This window comes from Akebia trifoliata, chromosome 10, assembly GCF_017979445.1.
Source record: "Akebia trifoliata isolate Shusen 1 chromosome 10, ASM1797944v1, whole genome shotgun sequence".
Lineage (NCBI taxonomy): Eukaryota > Viridiplantae > Streptophyta > Magnoliopsida > Ranunculales > Lardizabalaceae > Akebia > Akebia trifoliata.
The window spans coordinates 1,752,000-1,765,213 of record NC_141384.1 but is presented as its reverse complement, the minus strand read 5'-3'; the positions used below and the strand labels follow the sequence as shown (position 1 = coordinate 1,765,213).

The 13,214-nt window shown below is 33.8% G+C and overlaps 1 protein-coding gene across 1 annotated transcript; it reads right to left on the bottom strand.

The window, feature by feature from the left end:
- Positions 1–5,230: 5,230 nt before the first annotated feature.
- LOC147392660 (uncharacterized) lies at positions 5,231–6,960 on the bottom strand. Its single transcript, XM_086456380.1, has 5 exons — positions 6,764–6,960; positions 6,619–6,668; positions 6,403–6,493; positions 5,787–5,842; positions 5,231–5,678 (listed from the first exon to the last, which is right to left on the bottom strand). The coding sequence occupies exons 1-5, from the start codon at positions 6,819–6,821 to the stop codon at positions 5,493–5,495; spliced, it is 441 nt and encodes a 146-aa protein (XP_086312506.1). The 5' UTR covers positions 6,822–6,960; the 3' UTR covers positions 5,231–5,492.
- Positions 6,961–13,214: the final 6,254 nt, after the last annotated feature.

The window sequence follows — 13,214 nt, the reverse complement described above, 5'->3', positions numbered from 1 at the left end:
GGAAGGTTAAGAGCATAAAGTGAAAAAAATAAAATAAAGTTTGAAGGATGTTGTTAAAGAATTTTGAAGTTAAAAGGGTAAAATAATAAAATAGGTTAAAAATGATAAAAGAGAAAATATAATAAAACTAGAGGAGTGAAAATAAATTTGAGGGGTAAAGAAAAAAAATAAAAAAAAGAGGTTAAAGTGGATCTCACACAAAGATTTGCGTTATTTGATGACAAATTACAATATCAACTATATGAATCATGAGATGTCCAATCTTTTACTCAATTATAATTATTTCAACTTTCAAGGAATATATCAAACTTATATCTAGCGCATACACAATCCTAAAATGGAAAATGTTTAAAATAACATTGAAATTGACATCATTTCACACATTGTTGACTTGGATATATGTACAGAATCATAGATGTTTTTTTGTCGAGAAATGAATGAGAAGTATATACGGTTCTGTGCACACCAATGTATGAAATGATGTCAATTTCAATGTTACTTCAGCACAATCTCCTAAGATATGTACTATTGTCCAACAATTTAACATGGTGTATATTTTATCTAAAAAATTAATAGAAATGCCCTCAAAACAACATATGGATATTAATAACGAGTATCTTAAAAGGTTGAGATACATAGACTCATGAAAAAACATGAAATCCCCATAGTTAACACGCTAAAATGGTTAGGATATAATACGAATCCCAAGAATACATGCATCCCTAGGTAGGATTTTTAATTTTAATAATCGGGATTTCGTATTTTTTCATGAGTCACCACCAATCCTCAGCATTATCTTAAATGAGAAAAAACTAACAATAATTGATAAAATGACAACTAATTTTGCGTCACAGTATATTTTCATCATCATCAAAGTTTTGTAAGAGCAACTCCAATGTACTCAGGCTCGCAATAGGCATCCTCTCTTAACTACTTTTTTGCAGAGCCAAAGCCTCAAGAAGTACTCCAACGCACTCTGACTCTAACTTTTTTACTTTAAAAAATTTTGTAGAGAGAGATTGGGAGAGGCAAAAGAATATATATATATATATGGGGACGGTTCGACGGACGTGTCGAAAACCGAATGAGAAAACAATGTTTCTTAGACGTTGGATTTACGTCAATAGACGACTGAGACGCGTTCTGACGTCATTCCCATATTAGAAAATGAGTTTTAGAGTTTTAAAAAAAACTCCCTCGTTTCTTTTTTTTTTTTTTTTAAACAACTCTCTGTTTTATTAAACGAATAGAAACTCGACAGAAAAAAAACACCCTTCCCAACCCTTCAAGAGAGAGAGAGAGAGTGTGAGAAATAGAACCCACAAGATAAACAGTAAAGAAGACACGCAGACAATTAAAACCCTTTTTCAATTTTTCTTTGGTCTTTTGAACAAAAACAAATTCATTCCTTACTAAAAACAGTGAAACCCCATGAAAGTCTAGGTCTTTTCAAGGTCACCTTCTTCAGTCAAAGTAGTCAGTCATCTCTGTTTTTCATGGATCCCAAGAACTCAAAGCAACCACAAGAGGTACCTAAGTTCTTGAGTCTACCACAATCAGATATGGGTGAGAACAAAACAGCAGAAATCAAGGATTTTCGGATTGTTGTTGCTAACAAAGATGAGGGTAAGAAACAATTAGCACCCAAGAGAAGCTCATACAAAGATAGACACACAAAGGTGGATGGGAGAGGGAGAAGAATAAGGATGCCTGCTTTATGTGCAGCAAGGATTTTCCAATTAACAAGAGAATTGGGTCACAAATCTGATGGAGAAACCATACAGTGGTTGTTACAACAAGTCGAGCTGGGTTGGGTTTTCTATCGAGATGAGAGAGAGAGAGAGAGAGAGAACAAGTTCGTTTTCGATCGATGGAGACGAAAACACTGGTTTTCCTTTTGTCGAAGGGTGTTTTCTGTCTAGAGCAAAACGAGAGAATTTCTTTGAGAAATTCGTTTGTAATAGAGAGTGAATTGAAAAAAAAGGAAAAAGAAATGAGGGAGTTTTTTATAAAATCTTAAAACTTTATTTCTGATTTTGAAGAGACGTTTGAGTGCATCTCAACCGTTGTTTCGGCAAAATCGAACGTTTCTTATACATAGGTTTCTTATCTGGTTTTGAAGACGTCCCTTGAACCGTCCCCTATATATATATATATATATGGGAAATGTTCAACACCCAACCATTTGCCCAACATGTTTTGTCCTACATGGATTAGAAGTTTTGGAATGGACTGATTTTTGGTGAGGACTGTGAGGATGATCTCTATGGTCCTCACCAAACATTAGCCCATTCCAAAATTTCTAACCCCACATTTACAAGTTGAAAAATCGCGGACCGTCCATTTTTTGTAAATCATTTGTGATGGGGTTAGAAGTTTTGGAATGAGCTAATTTTTTGTGAGGATGATCTCCTCACCATAGAGATCATCGTCATCAAAAATCAGCTTATCCCAAAACTTTTAACCCATGTAGGACAAAACATGTAGGACAAAACATGTTGGGCAAATTGTTCGGTGACGAATGGGACCTATATTTATATACTACGGCAATTGTCATTAAATTTTGTGGAGAGCTAAAATAATAATAATAATAATATTTCGGCAGAGCAATTTTGACCAGTACCATTGGAGTCAAAATCCCTTGACTAGGCTTAATTACTCTCTACAATAAAATTTCCAGCAATTATGACTATTATCGTTGGAGTTGTTCCAACAGGCCTAGTGGCATCAAATTGTACTACAATTGTAGAAGTCAAAGTTATAGAAACGAAAATTACCCATTGAATGACAATCCAAAAACCCTAGACATTAAATATGTCCCTCCAAAATGCTGATAAGTCAGTTCTATATAAATGAGGATTGTAACCATTCATGACCCATTGTGTGGAAGAAAGTGAATGTTTGTCAGTCACATATTTCATGCGTCGTTTGTTGTTCATTATTCTTAAGTCAATGTAGCACATGTGACATAGCCCTTATTCAGGCCCTAATTCCCAGCAAAGATGGGCACATAATAGAGTCAATGTTGCACATGAGATCTAGCCCTTATAGAGTTCAGGCCCTACTTCCCAGCAAAGATGGGCACATAATAGAAATAATCTTCATATTTTTAATCAAAATATGTAATTTAATGTACATATTTTCTCACATTTTTAATTAAATAGGCACAATCAGATCGGTACATTATTGATCTAGCACCAACTCGATAGGTTTCAAATCGGATCCTTATTGGAACCCAAATCCAAAGGTACCAAAAATTGGAGTGGCTCAAATTTCAGGTCTTGATCCGGATCTGATATGATCCATTAACAACTCTAGCAACATTTTGCATTAATTGGATCAAAGTTACCCAAAATTAGCTTGGCCCTATAGCTTAGTTGGTTGACATATTGCAATGCAACTTCGAGATTACGGGTTCAAGTCTTGTTTCCACCAAAAATAGGTGACCCACCATTAGGTCGATCTAATTTATACCAGACCTAATCGAACGTAATTTATACTCCAACCCGACCCGATGTCATCGGATTAGGTTTTCGTGTCAACTAGACCCATTTACAGCTCTAAGAAGTGTACATATTTATTGGATTGTACATGCATGCATGTTCCAATGTGGAGCATGTACATGTACAGTAGCAACTAGGCATCTTGTCGATCGATGATCACGACGCTTTGGATGTTATGGTCCACTGGGTCCTATTCCATATGGTGTAGTAACATCATCACCCCCTCTATGGAGCAACTTCAACTAGGCAGACCAAGGCACGTGTGACCCAACAGAGAACATGTGAGCCCACACCCAATAGCGACCACTCAATCCGTGCAATCAATAGTATCAACATGGTGGGCCCACCCACAAATCCCAAAGTAAGTATTGCCGGGATACACAAAAACATATAAGGGTTGATCATATAATGCAACAAACCTACTATATTGAACTAAGGTCTTCCAGACTCCAATTCATTTAAGATAAGATGATATGTAGGACCGTTAATAGACCATAACTATGGTCTATAAGCATTACAAAACATTCAATGTGTGATTCACCTATTATTTTATGAATATTGCTGGAGTGACCTCAAGATTGACCTCAATTCACACTTTGCTGACGTGGAGGTGTGTATGGAACCATAAATGCTTTTTATCAGGTACTAGTGAAAAGCATATATATGGTTTTATGTGAACTTCCATGTTAGCAAAGTGTGACTTGAGGTCAATCTTGAGGTCATTCCAGCACGACTCTCAATTTATTTTTATTTTATAATATAGCTACATTGGCATTTATCCCCGCCATTCAATTTTGTAACTTAACAATTGGGATACACTTTTGCTGAGTCGACAAGTCCTAAACCTTAATAAGCATAGCACAATAAGTAAGAGTGTTGGATTCAAAGCTGGTGTTAAAGATTACGAATTGACTTATTATATTCCCGACTAGGCATTTTGCCTGAAAGGTCATTTTTAATTTGAAAAAGATTTTGTCGGGGTAGTTATGTTATGGTTAAGTTAATTTTGTATCATACAATAAATGATTCCAATTTGTGTATGTAATCCGAGAAAACATATGGGTATTCTATTCTACTTCATGGATCGAGAGCAAGTACTCTATCTCATTCTCATAACTACTACCTTTAGAGTTTGAAGAGCTTTTCTTACTCAATAGAAACCCTAATTGAAGAGTTCTTATGAAGAAGAAAGGAAATGGAAAAGGATTGCCATCACTAAAAAAAATAAGAATGGTTGGTTGTCCCCTAAACAACATATTTAATTTCATTGCTTGATGAGTTATAAAAAAAAAGTTTGTGTAGAACTACAAGCCCAATAAAATTGATCTAAGCCAATGATACTTTTGATATTATTGTAATTAATTTTATTTGACGATCCCAAATATTTGGGATTAACTAGGTTTTGATGATGATGAATTTTTTTTTCAGACAGATCAAATGATTACGGTCATCCATCTTCATCATCATTTTGTATTTTTGGCAATCTTTCACATGTTACATTTAATTTGCTACATGTACTTCCCATGTATCACTCTAATACTTATAGATTATAGATGTTGAATATAAGAAGGAGGCCTTAAGATTTTAGGTCTCCCTTATTATCAACCTACTTCTTCATGATCACTTACAGTTCTCTCATCCAATCATAAATAAAACAAATGAAATAATAGAGTTGTTAATTTATCTCTCCCTCAACAGACATTTCAGGTAAGCTTTCAAAACACACATTTAAAGCATTGAACTCATGTTGTTTTGCTGGATCTCATAATAGATAAGATAATAAAGATTACAAACCCTAGTGAACTTTCCAAGTGATCATCAAGTACTCAATCATCATCTAAAGTAATATAAGAATATTAAAATATTCTATGTACAAAAAAAAAACCCTAACCCTAAAAAACTGGAGCATTTCTGTAATGTTGTCCAACTTGTCTATACTCTTTTCTTCTTTCCTTTCTAAGTCTTTTCTTGTATAGTTGTTGCCAACATTTAGTTGTGAATTGGAGGTTTTCTCTTTGCAGGCGAATAGTCCATCCCTGCTATGTCTACAATGTCTGGATAGTGCTCGGTAACGCCTTCCCGGTGCTCGGAAACGGGGGATGATTTGACAGAGAGTCGCTCTTTGTTCTTGTCAAATCCTTCAATGCTAGAAGTCGGCTCGATGTTGGTTCTAGTCTGTAAATTTGAGCATAAAATCATAAGGAATAATGAAGAAAAGGGTGTGTTTATTGATAGAAACTTAGGGTTCTTTTTTTTTAAAAGTATTACTAATCAAACACCAACCTTTGTAGTAGTAGTAGTTGAAGAGGGTGAGTTGCTCATAAGTTTTCTATTCCTTCCTGCACCAATAAAAAAGAGTACTTGTGAGAAACATTGTTTTAAAGCCAAAAAGCATGTTTTGTATTTGATTTTTGTGGGTGTTGGTTTCAATGGTTTGTGGTCCATATTATAAATTTCAGAGATGATATGATAATAAATGTGAGATAGAGAAAATATTGCTTTGTAGAATACATGGTCATGGGTTTGTAGTTTTGTGTCTTTTGAGACTCAGGTTTGTGAGTCAGGCCTAGTTTCAAGTTTCAATTCTAAATATTTTGGTGAAACTTTAATATTGATTTGGCCGAGATTGGAACGAAACATCGACTCTGAAATATTCATATATTTTGGAGCTTAAGTTTATGAGTCTCAGGGACAATTTCTAGTTTCATTTCGAAGTACTTTGGAGACGATCGAAAACGAAACATTGACCTCGAAACATTATTCATGTTTTAGATTAATGTATCGGTCGAGATCATCTTGATTTTTCTCTCGAACGATAAACCTTGGCCCCATGTACTAAGTAATTTTCATGAAACCCTAGTAGTTTATGGTGTTAGATAATTTTCTCTTCATGGTGTACCTGAACATTGCCCATCTCTACAAAGAACCACATCTCCAAATACACCACCACTAACACTTGCTTCAACTTCAATCAATCTATTCTCCACCTCCTGCATTCAAAGAAAAATTTTCACCATTAAATTCAAAAATAAATAAATAAATAAACAAAACCCATTTCAAAAAGATGAAAATTATCTTAAAATTAACCAAAAAAACAAGGAAATTCAATACCCACATGTATTCTCTTAAGAACAACTGAAAAAAACCCTTGTTCCAAGCGAATTCCTTAATAAAGAAAAACAAGAATCAATCAGATATATTGTTACAAATAAGACTATTTTGATGTATTTAGAAGTAAATTTTAATGATAAATTACATACCTTGAACATCAACTAGGAGGACCAAGAAAACAAGGGAGAATAGTGAAACAGGCTTCATTTTAAGAAGATTGAGAAGTAAAGAGAAAGAAATAAGAGAGAAGAATGAGATATCTGAACAGATTTGGAATAACTCTTATGTAAGAAACAAAAGGTGAGTTTCTCTGTTTCTTTCTCTCTCCAAGATTTTAGAATGTTTATGGCTTTCTGAGTGGGTTGATAGTATGGCAAGTGCTTCTTTAAATACACACATTGCAGCTGTGCAGATCCACGTGGCATAGCAGGAGTAGGGAAGAATTGAACTCACACAACCAAGTAGAAAGGGACATGTGTCATTGTAATGTATCAGAGTCTTGTCCAGAGTTTTAGAATCGACTTGAGTCGAATGTCCAACGAGCCGAGTCAAATTTAAAAAAATTTGTTTATTGAAAATAGAGTTGTGTTATTCTAACTCGAAAATTTTCACTTGATATGCACTTGGTCGATGTGACAAGTGCACATGACCATAGATCTTTCTTTTTAGGATACACAAGGAAAAGATCTATAGTTCTGTGCACTTGCCACGTCGATCGAGTATAGATGGATTGAAAATTTTCAAGTTGGATTATCACTAATCAAGAAAATAACTCTCAAGTTTCTAATTTGGCTCGGTACATTTCCTAGGTGACTCATCCAAATTAATGATTTTATGAGTTAACTCAGTGTATTGGCTCCTTAGGGTTTGGGTTTTGACTCAGCTGAAATCCAAAATATTCAATCAAGTCAAGTCAACCAATTTTTGAGTCGACTCGATGAGTTTTAAAACTATGGCATTAGTGGTATAATACTCCCCGGAGTTGGTTTGCAATCCGATTCTCGATTCCTTTGTTCAATACGTGTCAGCTTAGATCTCACCTGATAATAATCAGACATCAGAAACTACTTTGATTGGTGATTTATAAGCATTGGATTTAAATGGCCAGAAATCACCAAATCAAACTGAATTGTGTATGGATTTCAATGTGGGCCCAACAGGATTGAATTTGAGTGGATAGACTGAGTGGGTGAGTGTCTACTAGAAAAGTCCAATTATCCATGAAATACACCAAGGAGTGGACCATGTGTAAGGAGTCAGATTGCAATCTAACTCTCGGTAGTATGGGATGCATTATGGGCAGGTGAGAGCGGTTGTGGCATTTGCTACAACGAATCACACGAGACGGTCAAAGTAAATTTTGACGGCTGACAGACGACGTTGAAATTTCCGTCCAAGAAATCAGTATGGTCTGTCCCCACCACTGTTAGTTGACGTTAAATTTGTCGTTATTTGGTTCCTTGAGCGGCCAATCCACGTGTACGTCAGTATCTCTCGTTCTATAGAGGATATGACGTGGCATGGAAATTGACACGTAAGCACCGACTGCTCACGCGGTCTGTCTGCGCTTTGTTAGGCAAGAAAACAGGGAAGGCCGCTCATGCCGGTGCTTGAAAGAGATTGTCTTTAATATAATTTAATAAAATATTTAATACAGATTGACCTCTGCTGTGCGTGATTATTAGCCGTCAGATCTCTCCATCTTGGCGGCATCTATGGGAAGTTATACCCCACAATGGATATCATGTGCATTATTTTTTAAACGAGGGTTGCTATTGCGACACCAACCGTGTCCAATTCTTTGGTGATTTATATAAGAATTGGTGTGGTAATAGTAGCTCTCTTGTTTACGTGTGCACTAAGGGCATACGTTAAAATGCAATAAATACACTTTAAAAATGGAATCTAAGGATATTTTGGGTAAAAAATAATTTTTTTTAGGGCATATTGGGTACACACTTATTTTTTATCGATGATATCTTACAATTGTAGCCATAGGATCAATCATGCTTGTGTTTTTTGTCCGATTGTATGTTGTCCATTGACAATACATGGAATTTGGACCTCTTAAATTATCTTGAAAATACATCCTAGGTCTATGGAATTAATAATGCTATGAACTTCTCGTCAATAGAGTACCTTTGTTGTATTTTAATTTTGGTAAAATTTTAATTAATTAATTATTATTATTATTGTTTTACTACTTATAGGGGTATTAATGGGTACCCATTTAATCAGAACCAAACTGGTGTTGGAATCAAAAACCCGTGAGTCCAAAAACTTATCTTCAATACCTGATTAGAATTGGGTATGAAAGGAACTAGATCGAATAGGAACCGAAACCGATAGATTCTACCTTATGGGTACTCGTGAATACCTAGAAACGATTTGTTTTACCTTTTTTCCATATTATAAATGGTTGAAGATTTTCATGTGTTTTAAAGTTAATAGATATGACATAAAAAGTTTCATAGAAGTATCTATTCTAATTTAAAATGTCTATTTTTCCTATAAGTTTATTAATAATAAAAAGATGAATTTTAGTTTTTCTTTTTCTTTTAAATTAACTTATATATCTATTAGAATATTTGTAATTTTGCTACTAGTGCTTTTATAGTGTATTGTGTCTTCAAAACTTTTTCTTAGTAATTATAACTGGGAAAGGGGGGGTCGGGGGGGGGGGGGGGGGGCAGAGAGCCAAACATTTTTTTCAATACTAGGGTTAAAAAAGTTTCGAAATGGACTGATTTTTAGTAGGGATGATCTCCTCACTATAAAAATCGTCCTTACAAAAAATTAGACCATTCTGAAACTTCTACCCCATGTAATGAAAAATGTTTGGCACAATGTTTGACCCTCTTTAGGACTTCCGAACGCTTATATATATACAATATTTTATAATAAAACTATTTGCATATAAACAAAATAGAATATTACTATTACTCAAGATTTTTTTTGTCTTATCAGTTTATTAAGAATCGAAATCGATGGGTACTTGTGATTCTTGGCGTTTCCAATTCAGGTTCCACTAATTTTAAAACCAAAATCTACAAAAATTGAAACTGACCCATTAACGCCCCTAACTATTTATAAACTTTTTAAGTTAATGTTATTTTAGTAAATTCCCCCCCTTTTTTTTTATTATGAATATAATTGAATAATATTAATAAAGATTTTCTCTATTGTTCTCAGAACAATTTTTTTTCTCTCTATATTATAAGTAGTAGCGAAGTAGCAAGTCTTTGTTAATTTATTCCTATTTTTGGCAACCAATTTTCCGTTTCAAATATTTTGTCATAATTTACTTGTTAGAACTTTCTCGAATTTTATGGTGGAATGCATGCATTGGTGTTGAACCATGCCAAATATAAAAAAAATGTCCATGAAGTTGAGCTTATTTACGAGCTGGGCAAGCCTGTAAATTCCATCTATATAATTTTATCAAGATAATATTGAAAATGTTATGGTTATACTTTTCGAACTCTAAAGCTTTTGATTCACTTATTCAAATTTCAAAATTTTCAGGATATAATCCGACTACAATAATTCTCGAATTCAGTAAATTTTTCATGTTCCCCTATAATTATCTTATTAACAATCCAACCACACAACTAATTGCTCATACCTATAAAAATATTCTCACAAAATTTAAATATATTCTAATATTCTTAACCTCACAAAAAGTTGGTTTGAATATATAAAATTTAAACTATTGATTCATGTTCATGAGGGCTCCATATGCTAGAGCGCTCTAGCATAACCTTACATAAAGTTGGTATGAATTTACAAAATTAATATTATTTGTTGATATTCATATGGTCTCCACATGATGGACTATTAATCTCTTACGTGAATGGGAAGTAACATAGACTAACCCTCTCTCTAGGAGACAAACTAAGGAGAAGAATCCAAAATGACACATTAACCAAAGGTGGCCCATTGGCACAAATTTCTCTCAATCAAGCAACATGTTACCACATTGAGAAGTGAGATAGAAACTTTAATCAAAGTCGAACTACTATTTTGGTGGTTCTCTAGAATATCAAGTACTATATATATTATTACTAAAGGAAGTTTCCAAGTTCAACTTCAAATTCTAAATTCCTAGTTCCAATGATGTTCCACTTTAGCTAACTAAGATTTCACTCTCCTAAATAAGGTTATTAAAGTAAAGTTAGATAAATTTAAACATATCCCTCCATGTTTAGGTGAATATTTGAGATACCCTTGTATTTTCAAACACGTACGATACTCCAATATTTTCAAATGTGATGATTTTCTAACATGATCACAGGAGCTATTACCCCTACAAAACTTTGAGATAACTCCGTTTTTCAATTAATCTCTTTTTCAGTTTTTGAATATTACATTGCCTCTTGACTGGGCCCTTTCTCATGACAAATTGGAAAAGACCTAAATATCATTTTTCTTTAAATTCTAGTCAGAAATCTCTAAATTTCTTTCAAAATCATTCATTTTCAAACTCTTCATTGTACCATTAATTATAGTTTGTCCCCACTACAATAAAATCCTGACTCCTCCCCTTCTTGATCATGACCTAAATTCCTTTGGTTTGAACCTCTGGTAAAAAAAAATTTTGATTTTTTTTTTTTGAAAAATTTGTCATCTTCAATCTTGTCAACCGTATGTTCAATCTATGATTTTCAACCTTGTCTTAATCTTTCATGAAAAACCATGAATTTTTCTACCATAATTCCATATTATCCATTTCTCTTGAAATGTTATTTTTCCTTGGTTTAGAGAGTTGAAGTTGATAGAGTCTTTAAAATTGAAGATGAATGATTTTGAAAGAAAAATCAAGTTTTTTTGTTTGCTAGAGGTTGAATACTACGGTATTTGATCATATTTTACTAAGTGATGATTGTATAACTCAACCTAACAGGGTAACTAAAAAATTCACTGACGTGACAGGTATAAGAATCGTAGAGTTTATCCTTTGGGATACACAACTGCACATGTTTTATGGGGATGTGTAATTGTGTATCCCAAGGAAAAATCCATGGTTCTTGCAAAGCACACGTCAATTGAGATTTTGAATTATCCTGTCAGGTTGAATTACAAAATCTAATTACACTATCGTACTAGTCTATTAGACAAGACAGAAGTAAGAGGCATGCCATCAATTTAACAATATTCACAAAAAGTGGAGGGGTACCTATAAATCACCCAATATAATGGATTAAGATGTGGGGAACATATCTAGCTTATAGTGGTCACTGTGGTCGGGACTGGGGTGATCAATTCAAGGCCAAGTGGGCTGTTGGTTACTACAATTTCTAATCTTTAAATGTGAAGTTCTCAAAGGTCCAGCAAGGTTGGACAGATATGATTGGACTTGGAATGAAATTATTTTCAGGAAAGCTTGATTTCGTTAAAAAATGGTTAAAAGAAAATGAATTTTTTGTAAGAAAATGAATTTTTTGTAAGAAAATAAAACCTTGAGTTCACATGCACATAAGAAAATATCAAATTAAGCATAGAGTCATTTATGTAAATATTAAAAAATGTGACTGATTAACTCAACATTCTTTTATCTATGTGCCCAACTCATATTTGGCAAAATCGTAGGTTCAATTCCTGTCAAATGCATACAAATGGGAACGCTCAATAAGTTTGGGCGTAGGGCAATATAAGTCATATTGCCCGTAAATAACTTTTTAATAGGGTAAAATCATTTTCTCAACAAAAAAACAAAAAAAGAGGAGTTTACCATAAAAATGAATTATCAGACTTATAGGAATCTCTAGGAAATATCATCATATCTCAACATTTTGTTGCACACTAGAATTTTAGCCCAAATGATTGATACATACTTTGCTTATACATATATTTGTGCCACACTTTCTTAATATTCACTAATTTTGAAATCTTTAATTTTCAGAATATGACTTGAATCATTTAATCCAGGTAATTTTTATGTTGTTTCCAACCATTTTTAGTAGAAGAACTCTCAATTGATTGGATCATACTTGAAATACAATCAAGTAATTACTTAGGATTTGAATCAAAATGTGAATTTTGTTAAGTATTTGGTCCCCAATAATGAGTTTTTATCTTAATAACAGGGGTGTCTGGACTTACGTCCGACTAGGGGGACTGGATGAGCTAGGGCATATGGGTCCTTCCCCGGGCACATGCAACACCCACACATAACACGCACCAGGTAAGTGATGGATTACCCTCACAGGTGGCCCCAAGGAAATATTACTCATACTGGGCATCAAACACAACCTACGGACTCTCACCACTTATTGAATCCAAAATTGCCATTGAGCCATCCCCAATAAATGAGTTGATGGAGTATAAAGTTATAAGATTGGTTCCAAATAGATTCCCAAACCCATAAAAAACAAGCATAGGAGTTCCCTTTAATTGTATTTTGGATCATTCAAATATGACAAGAAACTTGGCGCCCTTAATGATTGAGTTAGATAATTATTTGATTTTATTTTAAGCAAACCCAACAAATGTTAAATTATCCAAATCATTCATCATCTTCTAAGCGTTTACTTTCCTAATACCTCCATCGTTAATTAATATAATTTTATATACAACCTTACATCAAGATAATTTCATTTG

Excerpts from the sequence above, each read along its gene's own strand:
- LOC147392660 (XM_086456380.1), bottom strand. The coding sequence starts at position 6,821 with ATGAAGCCTGTTTCACTATTCTCCCTTGTTTTCTTGGTCCTCCTAGTT. Across the intron at positions 6,669-6,763 it reads CCTCCTAGTTGATGTTCAAG|GAATTCGCTTGGAACAAGGG; the intron begins GTATGTAATTTA and ends TTCTTTATTAAG. Across the intron at positions 5,679-5,786 it reads CAACTACTACTACTACAAAG|ACTAGAACCAACATCGAGCC; the intron begins GTTGGTGTTTGA and ends TCAAATTTACAG.